The 14001-nt window shown below is 37.4% G+C and overlaps 1 protein-coding gene across 1 annotated transcript in view; it reads right to left on the reverse strand.

The window, feature by feature from the left end:
- DCBLD2 (discoidin, CUB and LCCL domain containing 2) overlaps positions 1–14001 on the reverse strand; it is an 88318-nt gene that overhangs the window by 7920 nt on the left and 66397 nt on the right. Inside the window, exons 6-11 of the mRNA XM_011971630.1 lie at positions 12999–13214; positions 11579–11703; positions 6118–6268; positions 5267–5353; positions 4998–5123; positions 1965–2058 (exon numbers count right to left, since the gene is read on the reverse strand). Coding sequence (XP_011827020.1) covers positions 1965–2058; positions 4998–5123; positions 5267–5353; positions 6118–6268; positions 11579–11703; positions 12999–13214 — 799 coding nt within the window. The remainder of the gene's footprint in view (positions 1–1964; positions 2059–4997; positions 5124–5266; positions 5354–6117; positions 6269–11578; positions 11704–12998; positions 13215–14001) is intronic.

Below are 14001 nucleotides of genomic sequence, written 5' to 3' on the forward strand. Positions count from 1 at the left end.
TCCTGCCTCAGCCTCCCGAGTAGCTGGGACTACAGGCGCCCGCCACCTCGCCCGGCTAGTTTTTTGTATTTTTTAGTAGAGACGGGGTTTCACCGTGGTAGCCAGGATGGTCCCGATCTCCTGACCTTGTGATCCGCCCGCCTTGGTCTCCCAAAGTGCTGGGATTACAGGCGTGAGCCACCGCGCCCGGCCTAGCATTCAATTGTCTATAAAAATTAGCTACTGCTGCTGCGGGCCTCATCACTATTACCACTGCTGTTGCTAAGTTCCTTAAATGCATCATGCTCTTTCCTCTTTGGCATTTCCTAAAGCTCTTTCCTTTCCCTACTGTTCTCATACTCACTCACTGTGTCTCTGCTCAGACAGCCTGCTCATGAAGGTGGGATCCGCCAGCTTCCTCCCATGGCATATATTCTATGGCTGGTGTTACAGCTGGGAGGTTTTTTTTTTGCGTTGCATCTGTTCCTAATCTGTAAGCTTTGGGGTTCATCACTGGAATCCCCAGCACATGGCTCAATACTTGGGACAGGGTAAGAGTCAAGTATTCAAATATTTGTTGAATGGCTGAACACATGAAGTCACTCTCATTCTCCACCAAACCTGTCCCTCCTGCTCTGTTATCTCAACTCATGACTGGTCTAACTGCACAAGCCAGAAACCTCAGATTCCTCCTGTATCACTTCTTCCTTACTAGACAACTAGTCATGCATCCTGTCGATGCTACTGGGAAACGTCTCCTCTTCAACTCTTCTCCCTTTCCTAGAATCAGCGTGTTATGTGCCTGCCCGCCCTAAGTGGTTTCCTAACTCATCTTGCTAAGTCTCTCAGCCTCTCTCCTCTTCAATCTACCTTCAAAACTGCCACCATCTTTGAACGATCAGCTGACAATATCACCTCTTTGCTTAACACTCAATGACTTTCCATCTATAGAATAAAATCTAATTTCTCTCTTCTAGAAAAGCCTTTCCTGATCCAGGCCCAGACTGCACCTCTATGGTTACTTCTTAGGACTCTCCCATGCCAAATGTACATGCGATGACTCACTATTTTGCCTACATTCCGTATCTCTGTGCCTTCACTCAAACAATTCGCTCAGGTTGGGACATTCTGTACTGCTATGGTCTGAATATTTGCATCTCCCCAAAATTCGTATGTTGAAATCCTAATCCTCAAAGTGATGCTATTAGAAAGTGGGGCTTTGGTAAGTGATTAGGTCATGAAGGCAGAGTCCTCATGAATGGGATTAGTGCCCTTACAGGAGAGGCCTGAGAGAGCCTGTTGATCCCTTCTACCATGTGAGGATCGGGCAAGAAGGCACTGTCGATGAATGAGCCAGAAGGCAGGCCCTCCCTGGTCATCACATCTGCAGTGTTTTGATCTTGGACTTCTTAGCCTCCAGAATTGTGAGAAATCAATTCTATATTTATAAGTCACCCAGGTTATGGTATTTTCTTATAGCAGCCCAAACAAAGACATCTACCTTCCTCTACCTAGCCAACTACAATTCCTTTAAGGCAAAGCAAGCTAAACTTAAGGATTCCCCTTTCCTGAAGAAAAAATTTCAGTTAATTCTCATGGTTCTCCTTAGTAAAACATAAATAACTCATCAAACCACATGACATAGTTTCTTGTTAGTCAACCCTGCTAAACACTTCAGAGAAAGGAATTGTGTCTCATTCTTTAAGTAAATGTAATTATCATGTGTCAGAAATTGTTCCTATTAATGTACATATCCCAGTGTATAATGCAGAACTTGATACAAAAAAGGTACTTACTAACTGATTGTGGAACTGAACTGACTTATTTTTAATGGGAATAAAGGAGAAGCATGAAATTTTCATTCTAATAACTACCTTAACTCTTACTCTCAAACAGGTAAACACTGTATGTAGTTCATATTCTATATTTAGCTTCTACTTCACATTTGGTGGTTTTGGGCTCAGGTGAACTAGTTATGTACAAACCTGTTTCTCCAGTGCCAGGCACACACTAATATGAGAATGAGAGTAGTGAGGACCATGACCAGCACAGGGACAAGAACTGCAGCCAGTGCTACATCTGAAGTTACAAAGACAAAAACAGACAAACAAAAGCCATATTAACACCAAAGGCAGAAATCACTAGGGAAAATTAACCACATCATCTTTCAACATTTTTCTACCTCACAGAAATACCATAAACATTATTTGTCAAGACTATGGCATGTGGTGGTAACTGCAGAATACAGTTTTTGCAGATACACAAAAGCTTGTTACACTATTCATTCCATCTGTGTATAGATTTGAAATTTTCCTAAGTTTTTAAATCACTAAAATAAAATTGAAAGACAAATGAAAAATTGGGAAAATATATTTTCTACATATGTGAAGAGTTACTGTAAATAATTATTATAATGTAGGGCATTACAAGTCAAGTCCAAACAATTAAGAGAAAAATCAGTAGAGATTAACTAGCAGTACATTAAAAAATACAGGTAACCATTAAATATGTTAGCCTCACTAGAATTCAAAGAAATATAAGTTAAACAACCAACACAAAAAAAGTTAAAACAAGAACAAAATACTACTTTTGCTAATCAAAGTGGCAAATATTTAAAACAGCAACGAATTGATGAAGAGGCCACTGGGAAACAGGTATTTTTTAATGGAAATATAAACTGATACTATCTCACTGATTGGCATTTTTGGGCAATATGTGCAAAAATCTATTGGCAATTCCATGCCTAGAATTTACTCTCAGAAACTAAAAAAAGATGCATCCTTAAAGATGTTCTCCCTGTTTCTGCATAAGAGTGAAAAATTGGAAATAATCCAAATGCCCAAAAATGAGAGGGAATAAATCATGGTATCCTCCTTACAAGAGAAAATAATCCAGCAATTGAAATGATGTTAAATCATAATGGCAAAGCATTCACATATATATGGGAAGGTAACAACATGGTGTTAAGAAAGTCAATTGGAAATGTGTGTGTGAACAGGTCAGAAGCCAGCACATGCTGGAACTGGGAGAGATTTCGGGATAATTTAATCCCCTAATTTCACTCCAGAGATAAGGAATTCTGGGCCCAGATATAGAAAATGATCTGCCTAAGGTCATTTGGGATATTAGTTTCTTCCTTTGTCCCTCAACCCCCTACTTGCCATGAAGATGACAATAGCAGCACCTGCTGATATTTACTGGGGGCTCAGAGCCGGACACTGCAATGAGTCTAATCTGCAGCATCTTCTTTATTCCTTAAAACAACTATATTCAAAAGAGAGAGAGGCTGAAGATATAGGAGAGGAAGAGGATAATCAGTAAGATCGGGTCCCTGAGAGGTGGATGGAGGCAAACCAGGGCACAGGTGATATATAATCAGCCTTGTGCAACACAAAGAAGCCCCCTTTTCACTGCAGTGAACAGAGGCTACAGATAGGTTTGTTGGCACCACAAAAAGGGAGTTTCACTGGAAGGAAACTCCCTACTTTCTCTGTGAAGTTGGAGCAGTAACTGAGAGTGGGTGAAGATATCTGAGTGAAGGGTTTGAAAATAAGGGGAATATTTAAAATAGCTACAGTTGAGAACAGACAGAAGAGCTACTACAGCCTTTTAGAAGGACAGCCAGCTGGTGCCACAGGCCCCACTGAGGGAGGACCTGGAAACTACAGAGGCACAAATCTGACCATGACATAATCTTTTCCATGAAATCACTCTCAGCCTGGCTGTAAGAATGGAGAAGTGTGTAAACAGAAATAATGACTTAGACTAGAAAGTACTCAGAATTCACAACAGTAAATGTGCTTTTTCCGTAAGATTTGTGAGACTAGAGAGGACACTCAAGTTTAGATGGATGCTGTGTGATTTAATCAGAGGCCTTAAAACATCTTCTTAGATTCAAAAAATAAGTTCACATACTACCATCCCCCCAAAAAAGAGACAGGAGGTCTCTGAGAAGACCAGCTCATTCTTTGTTATTCTTTTTGGGCATACAGGGATCCTAATTCTGGAAGGAAATTATTTAAGGACTCTTTTAGCCTTGAGGTTCTAAGATGCAATCAGATTTTAAGATGAGCAACACTTTTCAGTGACAGATCTCCGTTCAGGCATGTGGTCTGGGATTCTGCCTGACTACACGCCTTCTGACAACTGGTAAGCAGCTAAAAGATGCTGAGGATCTCCTGCCTCTGGGAACTCTTGATTCTCTCTTTGGGCAAGTCAGAGAAAGTTATCTGAATCCAGGCAAACTTTCAAAAAATGAGAATGACTGAAATTCTAGGTGGCACAAATTACTTTGAATGAATTGCTTTCTCTCTCCGCACTTTCCTGAAACCGAGTAGCTGAAACCCTAATACTTAGTCTACTATGACACTGACACTTTTTTGAATTCAATTGAAATTTTGTTTTTCAACAACTAGTAAGACTACTATGTTTTATATACTTTGAGACCTTATTTATCACTGATAACAAAACTTGAAAGTAAATTCTAATAAATTTGTATTTATAATCTTAAAAAATATAATTGCAAACACTTAAAAACAGACCAAAGGTTTTTTTTCTTTATGAATATGTTAACTCAAGAGTATTTTTTAACAATTAGTTTCCACTAAAATTGTTTTTATTTTCTCCTTTTTGCCATCAAGTTCCCTATCCATCAAATTAATATATTATCAAGGGAAACACGTTTGTTTCCTGCTATGATTTCAGTTATTTCTAGAAAATACTGTATTTCTAAGCCTGAGAGTCAGTATGTTTAGCTGTAAGGAAAAATAGATCACAAGAGGAGGCCTGCAACACAGTGGCCTCCTCTAAATATTTAAAGAGCAATTCTACACGGCAGCAGAGACTAGAACTTAGATCAATGCAGTCTTTTCCAATGAAAGAAAATCATTTTTTTTTGCTATACTTAAAAACTATAGTTGGAAGAAAAGACACTGAGGGTTTAAAAATGCCCGTGAAAACTTGAGTTAAAAACAAAACAATACCCTATGTACTAGGCGTTCATTTTCATGTTTGCATACCTTTGGTTACATTTGGAGTTACGGTAGTATTTTTGATATCAGGACTGGCAGTTGTTTGTTCCGTCTGTGCAGGAAATTCATTGCTACTGCGAGGTTGTAGTGGTTGCGTAAATTTTGGGGCACGACCTTTAAAAAAGTTTTAAAAGCTCTTTTTAATCTGTACCAACTTGATTAACATAAACTTATTTGATAATGCTTTTAATATATTTTTGGAAAGTTGCACCATAAATCCAAGGAATATCAAATTCTCACATTAAAAACAGGCATACCTTTGGCTATTTTTGGAGGGGTTGTAGTGTTTTTGAGGTCATTGCTGTTCCGAGGAGGTGGAGGTTGAGTAAGTTTTGGAGGACGACCTTGAAAAATGGTTTAGAAAAATTTAAACATTTTGTTTTTAAAAATCATAGTTAAAAATAGTAATGTTATATGTCTTCAATATTTTCTATTTAATTCTGCAGAATAATTTTAACTCTCAGAGAGAAATATATTGGAAGGATAAACATTATACTCTGCAATAAATGCACAAATATGCCAGGATTTCTCAGTTTTTAAATAACTAAATCATCTGAAAATAATCTTAGGAAGGAGAATAATGGGGTGGAAAGTGATGTTGAATGCTAAAGCTATAAAGGAGTCATCCACTTTATTCAATTCATTTAATAATTATTTATGGAGGGTCAACGATGTGTCAGGCACTGTGGGAGCCTTTGGGGGTACAACAGTAAACAGTATATTAAAATGTGTAATATTGAGATAAATTATTCTTGCTTTAAATGTATTGTTACAATCTTTCATGCTTATGTTAAACAAATATTATAGTACATGAGACCTGATTTAAAATTATTACGATTGAGACTAAATTTGGAAAGTGATCTCATTTACATTATCTCATGAATGATGCTATTTCTTCTTCCACTTATAATTTTGGAAACCATTCTGATAAGTAACTTTTTAATATGGTAACCATTTCTTTTTTAAAAATCCCTTTAAGAAGATATTGTAATTACAGTTTAACCAGAAAAACACTCACATTATTAATTATTCTCTCTGAGAACAGCAAAATCATTTTAAATTGGCAATCCAGTAAAAGTAACATGTCTTAAACACACCATCTCTTTACCTTTCGGAATAAACTGACATCCGAGCAGCTCCATTTTCATGGCAATTTTCTGCTGCCATTGGGTAGGGTTCACTCTAATAAAACGTGCAATAATTGGTGGCAAAAAGTTATTACGCACATCCTGGTGATAATCTTTGTTTCCTTGAAATACCTTTAAAAAAAACAACAAAAAAATTGGTACTTTAAATCAACAGCGGTCAGGGCTAAATTTCTCCACTTAAACATGTTTTTGTTCTTTGCTCTAGCCCTTAAATTACATCTGTAAAGTATGACAATAAGGATTAATTTTTAAGAAAATAATCACAATTTGGAAAACTATTAAGATGCTGCACATTTTTATCAAAAGTTTATAAAAGAAAATATTTAATATAGAAATGATTTTAAGATGATTTAAGAACTTAACAAGAGGGCTAACTTGGCATTTGGGTAAAAGGTTTCAAATCCAGTGAGACAATTTATCCTATTAATAAATTAGTAACTCTAGTCCTGTGGAATTAGCAACTATTTAAATATATTAATTTTTAAAGTAAAACAAAATTGATCATGCCAGGTCTTAGGGGAAATATTTTGCTTGTGTACTTTTCATAATTTTTCTCTCAACAGGCTGAAGGTGAACATATACTAAGGAACATACACTAACAAACATATAACAGGTACATACCTCCACCTACTGGATAAACTGCGTAAGACAGCTCTCCTATTATAATCCTGGTTTTCGTTCCATGCTGCTATTTAAACTAGAAGTGACTTTGAAATGCTATTTTATGCTTAAAGTATTAATTTTTTTAGAGATAGAGTCTTGCTCTGTCATCCAAGGAATGCATTGGCAGGATCATAGTGCAATACAGCCTAGAACTCCTGGGCTCAAACGATCCTCCCACCTCAGCCTCCCGAGTAGCTAGGACTACACAGGCATATGCCAACATGTATGGCAATATTTATTTATTTATTTAGAGAAGAGGTCTCGCTTTGTTGCCCAGGCTACAGTGCAGTGGTGCGATCCTGGCTCACTGCAACCTCTTCCTCCCAAGTTCAAGCAACTCTCCTGCCTCAGTCTCCTGAGTAGCTGGGGTTACAGGTGTGCACCAACACACCCAGCTAATTTTTGTATTTTTAGTAGAGACATGGTTTCACCATGTTGACCTCAAGGGAGCCACCTGCCTCAGCCTCCCAAAATGCTGGGATTACAGGAGTGAGCCACTGCACCTGGTGACTTTTTATTTTTGTAGAAAGGGGTCTTGCTATATTGCTCAGGCTGGTCTCAAACTCCTGTCCTCAAGCAATACTCACGCCTAGACCTCCCCCAAAGTGCTGGAATTACAGGTGTAAGCTACCACACTTGACCTGTGACTAATTTAATGATTGTAACTAAATAGCAACAAATGCATTATAAAAATAATCCCTAGGTAAAAATATGAGTTTAGGTGAGTCTCATTCTACTTCAAGCAAATCATGATAGTATCTTATAATGGACCAGCACTTAAATTATTTATAAAACATTTCAATGCAACTAATTCAGACAACCCTATGAAATAGGAGGGCACAGGAATCTGTAAGTGGATTGCACAGCTAGTCAATGACAGGGCAGCAACTTGACTCTGGGTCTTCTGACTTAACCATAGCCTCCAATAAGCTAGAAAGAGCCCTGTTTGTTCTCTAGGTCAGATCAACTAGGTAGTTTCTAAAGACCATTAATTAATAAGTCTAATTAATAATTAATAAATATATTGCCTAAAATCAAAGTGATTTTTTTTTTAATCAGCTAAGGTGAGATTAAGTAAATGTTTAACTTCTCAATCAAGTTATTTCCAAGTATTGTGGCTCTATCTCTTCTGGGCTAATTCACTTGGCATTAGACTATACATCTTGAAAAATGTGTTAATATCCTTCATTTCCTAAAAAGTTTGTTTTGCAGTTACAATAGCTTCCATGCTAATGAGCTCCCGTGATTTCCTCAGATATTACTCTGAAATAAAGGTCATTATTTTCATTCTTACTATATTGGTGGAACAGGGATGATAACAAATCATTACTTTAACACATAAAAACTATCTTTAAGATCTTCCCCTATATTGCTGTCTCGGTTTTATAAAAACTGAGTAAAAAAGATTTGCTATCGTCAGCCTATGAGCATTTACTGAGAATCCGCATGTACAGGGAAGTATGTGAGGTGTCATGAAGAGAAAATGGATATGGATGCTACAGTTCCCACCCTCAAGAAACTGAAATTTTATTGATTACCACACATAAATATGGTATAATGTTAGAAAGTGACATATTATGAAAACAAATTGTATATATACTAATCCCATTTTCTGAAAACAAAACCAAAGGCAGTCTCTTGTGCTCATGCACATGTGCAGGCTCAGAAAAGGGTACAATGAATACACCAATTACCCTTGAGTTGGAGGTGATGAGGGAGCAGATGGACTTAGATGAGCGGGAAAAGTCTGTTAATTCATACAATTCAATGTGAGGACTTGCATTTCTGACCGTGAGAGTAACGGACTAGACTTATTGTTCCGCCTTAAACATACCTGAGAAAGTGGATAATATATATGAAACAACAGTTCTCAGACTCGGGCCAACAGGCTGCCTCGGGCAATAATGACCGAGAGAAGGGAAACAAATAAGGTGAGGCCTGCTATTTATTGTCCCAGTACTGTCTGTAGAGTTTCCAGGCCACGATGCAGGGAGAGAGATCCCCAACAGAGCCTGCCGTTCTCACTGAGTTGCGGAGACAGAGCTGAGAGTGGGAGGCCAACAAGGTAGCTAGAATTTGTAGGCAGAGATTAGGAGAGAAGAGAACTATAAAGATAGAGTGTGTGTGTGAGAGAGGCACTTCCAGGATGTATAAGGAGTTTTCCCTTAAATCTTCAGCTGCATGTAAAGAAATGACCTATGGCCAGTAAAAGAAACACTGGAAGGAGTCAGCAGGACAAGTCTCAGAGCTCCCCAGGTCTGGGAATTCCTTACACTGCCAACAGGTAGAACGAGAAACCTCGTAATACATGGGACACTGCAGTGAGTACTTAGAACAGTATTGTCTCAGTGGTGGAGAAAAATGAGAAAATTAAAGGCTGTCCAGGTCCTGCCTAATGAAGTTTAAAAGCAAGCCTTGAAAAGATCACATTGTTTCCAGTAGCTTAACTACAATCCCAGAATAAAGCTCAAAAATATTTCAGGGAGTAATAATAACAAAAAATCCCAGTACCAAACAATGTAACACAATGTCTGGCATCCAATAAAAAAAATTCAGGCAGGTAAAATACGATCCATAATATCAATCAATATAAAAAGACCCATATATGACATAGGATAACATTAGCAGATGAGGATATTAAAAGAGCTATTATATATGCTCTATGTTCCAGAGATAGAGAAAAGTATAGACACATTGGAGACATCTTAAAACCCCCAAACTGAACATCTAGAGGTGAAAAGTACAGTATCAGAGATAAAAATACATTGGATGGGAATAACAGATTAGACAATTCAGAAGAATAGATTAGTGAACTTGAAGACAAAACAGAAAACTTTCAAACTAAAACACAAAGAGAAAAAGACTGAAAAAAATAAAGAACGGAGCATTGGTGAATGGTGAGATACCTTTAAGGGTCATAATATTCATAAAATTAGAATTGGGGAAAGGAAATATTTGAAAAAAAAAAGAACTACAAATTTCTAAATTTGATGCAAATCATAACCTACATATCCAAAAAGCTCAAAGAACCCCAAGCAAAAAAAAAAAGGAAGAAAAATATTACAAAGCCACATCAATCAAACTGCTTAAAACAAATGATGAAAAGAAAACCTTAAAAGGAGCCACAGAAAAAAAGATGTATCACATTTTGAGGAACAGAGATAATAGCAGAATTCTTGTCAAAAACAATGCAAGCCAGCAAACAGCAGACAACGTTTTTCAATTATTGAAAGGAAAAAACAAAAACAAAAAAACCACTGGCCAACCCAGATTTCTACATTTAGAGAAATTACCTTTCAAAAATGAATGCAACAAAGAATCTTTTTCAGAAATACCATTTAATGTTGTTAGAAGTTTTTATAGTATAAGCCTGAACAATTCTTAAAATTCCAAAAATTTAGCTATATTCCACAAGCACAATAAATGTGATACAAATAAATATGGACATGGTAGGAATAAACAGCAGTCAAGTTCAGGGGCATGAAGTACAAGATATGTATGGAGATGGTATTGTTATTGTAACAGGGAGAGGCTCACCAAAGATGAAGTTCATGTGAAGCCAAGGAGAAGAGAAGAAGAAAGAGGCCTTGAATAAAAGGAGTTAAGATGCATATGAAAGATAACGAGCCCCTGGAGGTTTTTGAACGGAGAGATGAGAAAAGTAGTAATGGAAGACTTTTTAGCAAATCATACATGATAAAAAATAAAAATATGTAATCAAAATCAAACTCAGGAAAGTTTGAAAAAAACGTCATCGTTTCAGTTCTTTTTTTCCACTTTGAGACAGAGTCTCCCTCTGTCACCCAGACTGGATTGCAATGGAGTGATCACAGCTCACTGCAGTCTCAACCTCCTGGGTTCAGGTGATTCTCCCACCTCAGCCTCCCAAGAAGCTGGGACTACAGGCATGCGCCACCATGCCTGGCTAATTTCCTGTATTTTTAGTGGAGACAGGGTGTTGCCATGTTGCCCAGGCTGGTCTCAAACTCCTGAGCTCAAGCAATCCCAAAGTGCTGGGATTACAGGAGTGAGCCATCATGCCCAGCCCCATAGTTTTGGTACTGATGGGAGACATCTATCTTCCTTAGGCACGAGGACTCCTCCATTTAAAGATCAAAGGGATACACATCTGAATAACATCCATCTCTGCCTGCTCCCCACCCCTTATCATTTCCTCTGGCTCATTCCAGCATCTTCATAATTTGTTGCTAACTAAAACAAAGATTCCATAATTATAATTAGATGCTAGAGCAATTCTTCATGTAAGAAAAAACAGAAGTTTCCCAGATAAAAGTTGGTGAGATGATCTTCAGATGAATTTTCAAGTCTATAATATCCCATAATTTAATGCATGCTGGTTTTCAGCTTTATTCTTTTTTTACCTCTTGCCTACAGAGTAGAAATCTGGGAACAAAGGCTCTCCATCATCCGGTGAATTGTAAAAAGCTTCATAAAAATAAGAAATTACGAGGTCCCTTTTAGATTTTCTTAATAAAGTGTCTGAACAATTCAATTAAAAATGCAATGACAAAAATCAAAAAAGTACTCACCGTTACAATCACCAAAAGGAACCTAGAACCACTGAGAATTTTCTAAAGTCAGAAGAGTAAGGCCAATAGCACTACCTAAAATAACCGCAAGAGGGTAGTATAAGATGTTCTTAACTTCTACATCTCTTTCATACAGGAAAGCTCTGTGACTTTTGGCAACCGCCCATTTTAAAAATGTTTTTTAAAAATACCTTGGTAATCATTTTACCTTATCTTGCTCCACACCAGGCTCTCTGTACACAGTCCATTTCTGCCCATCATCACTGTACAGGATTCTGTAGGCAGACACATAGTAATTGTGTTCCACCATGGTGGATCCAGTGGTTATAATGCCTGGGGAATGAAGAGTTGCTTTCATTAATGCACATGGTCTGATTCTCTAAGTTTGTTCAGCATCAAAGTATAAACACTTGAAATGCACAGCTCAAACATTTCTAATTAAGGCTCATTTCCATATCCAAGTGCACGTTTTCATCATAACAATTACTAAATCCTTGGCCTTATTTCCTTGGAGAGATAGGAAGAATTATGGGTGTGCATTAAGTAAAGAACTGTTCTATTTTGGTGTCTTGTGTTTATAATGTCGTAAAACAGATTTTGACTACTGGGTAAGATGATTCCTGGGAATGAACAGATTAAAGATGATTATTGGTATTATTTACAGTACCAAAACAAAATAAATATTTTAACAAAATTAAACCAATCCCAACCAATTATTCTGACCATTTGCTAAGTTCCCCTAAATTAAATTTATACTCTGCACATGTGGAAAATTGATGATCTCATCATTTAAAATGGACTCCTTTAACGAATTTTTCTTAATGACTGTAAGAGACTGTTATTTTAGATGTCTCAAGACCACTTTACTGAAACACTACCTTAAAAAAGAGTTTCAGTACAATGGAAACAAAAAGCTGTTACAAATTAAATACCGTGATGGTTAATACTGAGTGTCACTTGATTGAAGGATGAAAAGTATTGTTCCCGGGTATGTCTGTGGGGGTGTTGCTAGAGGAGATTAACATCTGAGTCAGTTGACTGGGAAAGGCAAACCCACCCTCAATCTGGGTCGGCACCATTTAATCAGCATCAGCACCGCCAGAATAAAAACAGGCAGAAGAACGTGAAAAGACTAAACTGGCTTAAGTCTCCCGGCCTGCATCTTTCTCCCATGCTGGATGCTTCCTGCCCTTGAACATCACCCTCCCAAGTTCTCAGCTTTGGGACTTTTGGACCTTTGACTATAGACTGAAAGCTGCACTGTCGGCTTCCCTACTTTTGAGGTTTTGGGACTCGGAATGGCTTCCTTGCTTCTCAGCTTGCAGATGGCCTACTGTGGGACTTTACTTCGTGATCATGTAAGTCAACACACCTTAATGAACTCACTTTTATATATACATCTGTCCTATCCATTGTGTCCCTTTAGAGAACCCTGACAACACAAATAACTCCTTTTCTCTGCCATGTTTCATTAAATGTGTCTCCAGTAATATTAACATCAGTGCAAACACATAAAACCATATAATTAAAATTTTAATGTCTTAATTTTCTCTGAAAATCTTAGATGCTACCAGTTTTTCAAATAAAATAAGTGTTACAAATTGCTCTAGAAAATTTTATCTTTTAACCTGTTATTTTCTTTTCCTTATTCAAATCTATTTGTAACCACTGGTATTCATCAGTGGCAAAAGCAGCCCAAGGCGGTCCAGGTTTTTTCAGCCTGGCTTTTTCGGGTTTCCAACTGTTCTCTTGCCCTGTGTGGTCAGTCCACTCCAGCACAGATGATGCTGTTATTTGAGGATCCGCGATCACACCAGACTCCATCCCCAGTGTTCCATAACAACCTGAAACAAAGAAAAGACTACATTTGGTTTCCAGGTATAATTTCAAAATGCATGTAGACCTGCTCACTGAAAACTTTCTATTCCATCTTTAATTAACATACACTATGCTGATAATACACTGTAACAGAGAAATTTCAAAACTAGCCAAGTGTTTCTTGGGCATATGTCTTTGTGTATCATTAGGAAACCTACAAACATGCTCATTTCCAAGCATGACTGTTAGTTTAATGGAGATACATTATCTTCTCCCTGGGACACTCTTCCCAAATAACTGAGTAACTCACTCCTTTACCTCCTTCATGTTTCTGGCCTATGTTACCTTCTCCCTGAGGCCTTCCCTGGGAGGAAGGCCCTTCCCAACTTCGGTCCAGTTCTACTTCTTTATTTTCCTACATCTTTATCATATTGTAAACAGTATCTTATTTATAAACAATAATTTATTCATTGCTTATCATCAATCTCTCACTACTAGAATATAATCTCCAGGATGGCAGGATCTTGTTCACTTTAATGCGGCTCTATTACTCGAACCAGAGCAATGCCTGGCACATAAAGAAGGCACTCAGTAAATATTTTCTGTTGAACAAATTGATTACTTCTTTAGACAAGTTCAAAAGTCATCTTTCTTAAGGAACCTTCCTTGCTTACATGACCATTTCTCTATAAATATAAAACTTCCAATTTGTTCTATTCATTATATTATTAGATAACCATCTTACCTTATGGTGTTATTATGACAACTAAGTGAGAAAGTACAATAAATCAGCAAGTGACACAGTGCCTGACA

This window comes from Mandrillus leucophaeus, unplaced genomic scaffold (genome assembly GCF_000951045.1).
Source record: "Mandrillus leucophaeus isolate KB7577 unplaced genomic scaffold, Mleu.le_1.0 Scaffold1231, whole genome shotgun sequence".
Classification (NCBI taxonomy): Eukaryota; Metazoa; Chordata; class Mammalia; order Primates; family Cercopithecidae; genus Mandrillus; species Mandrillus leucophaeus.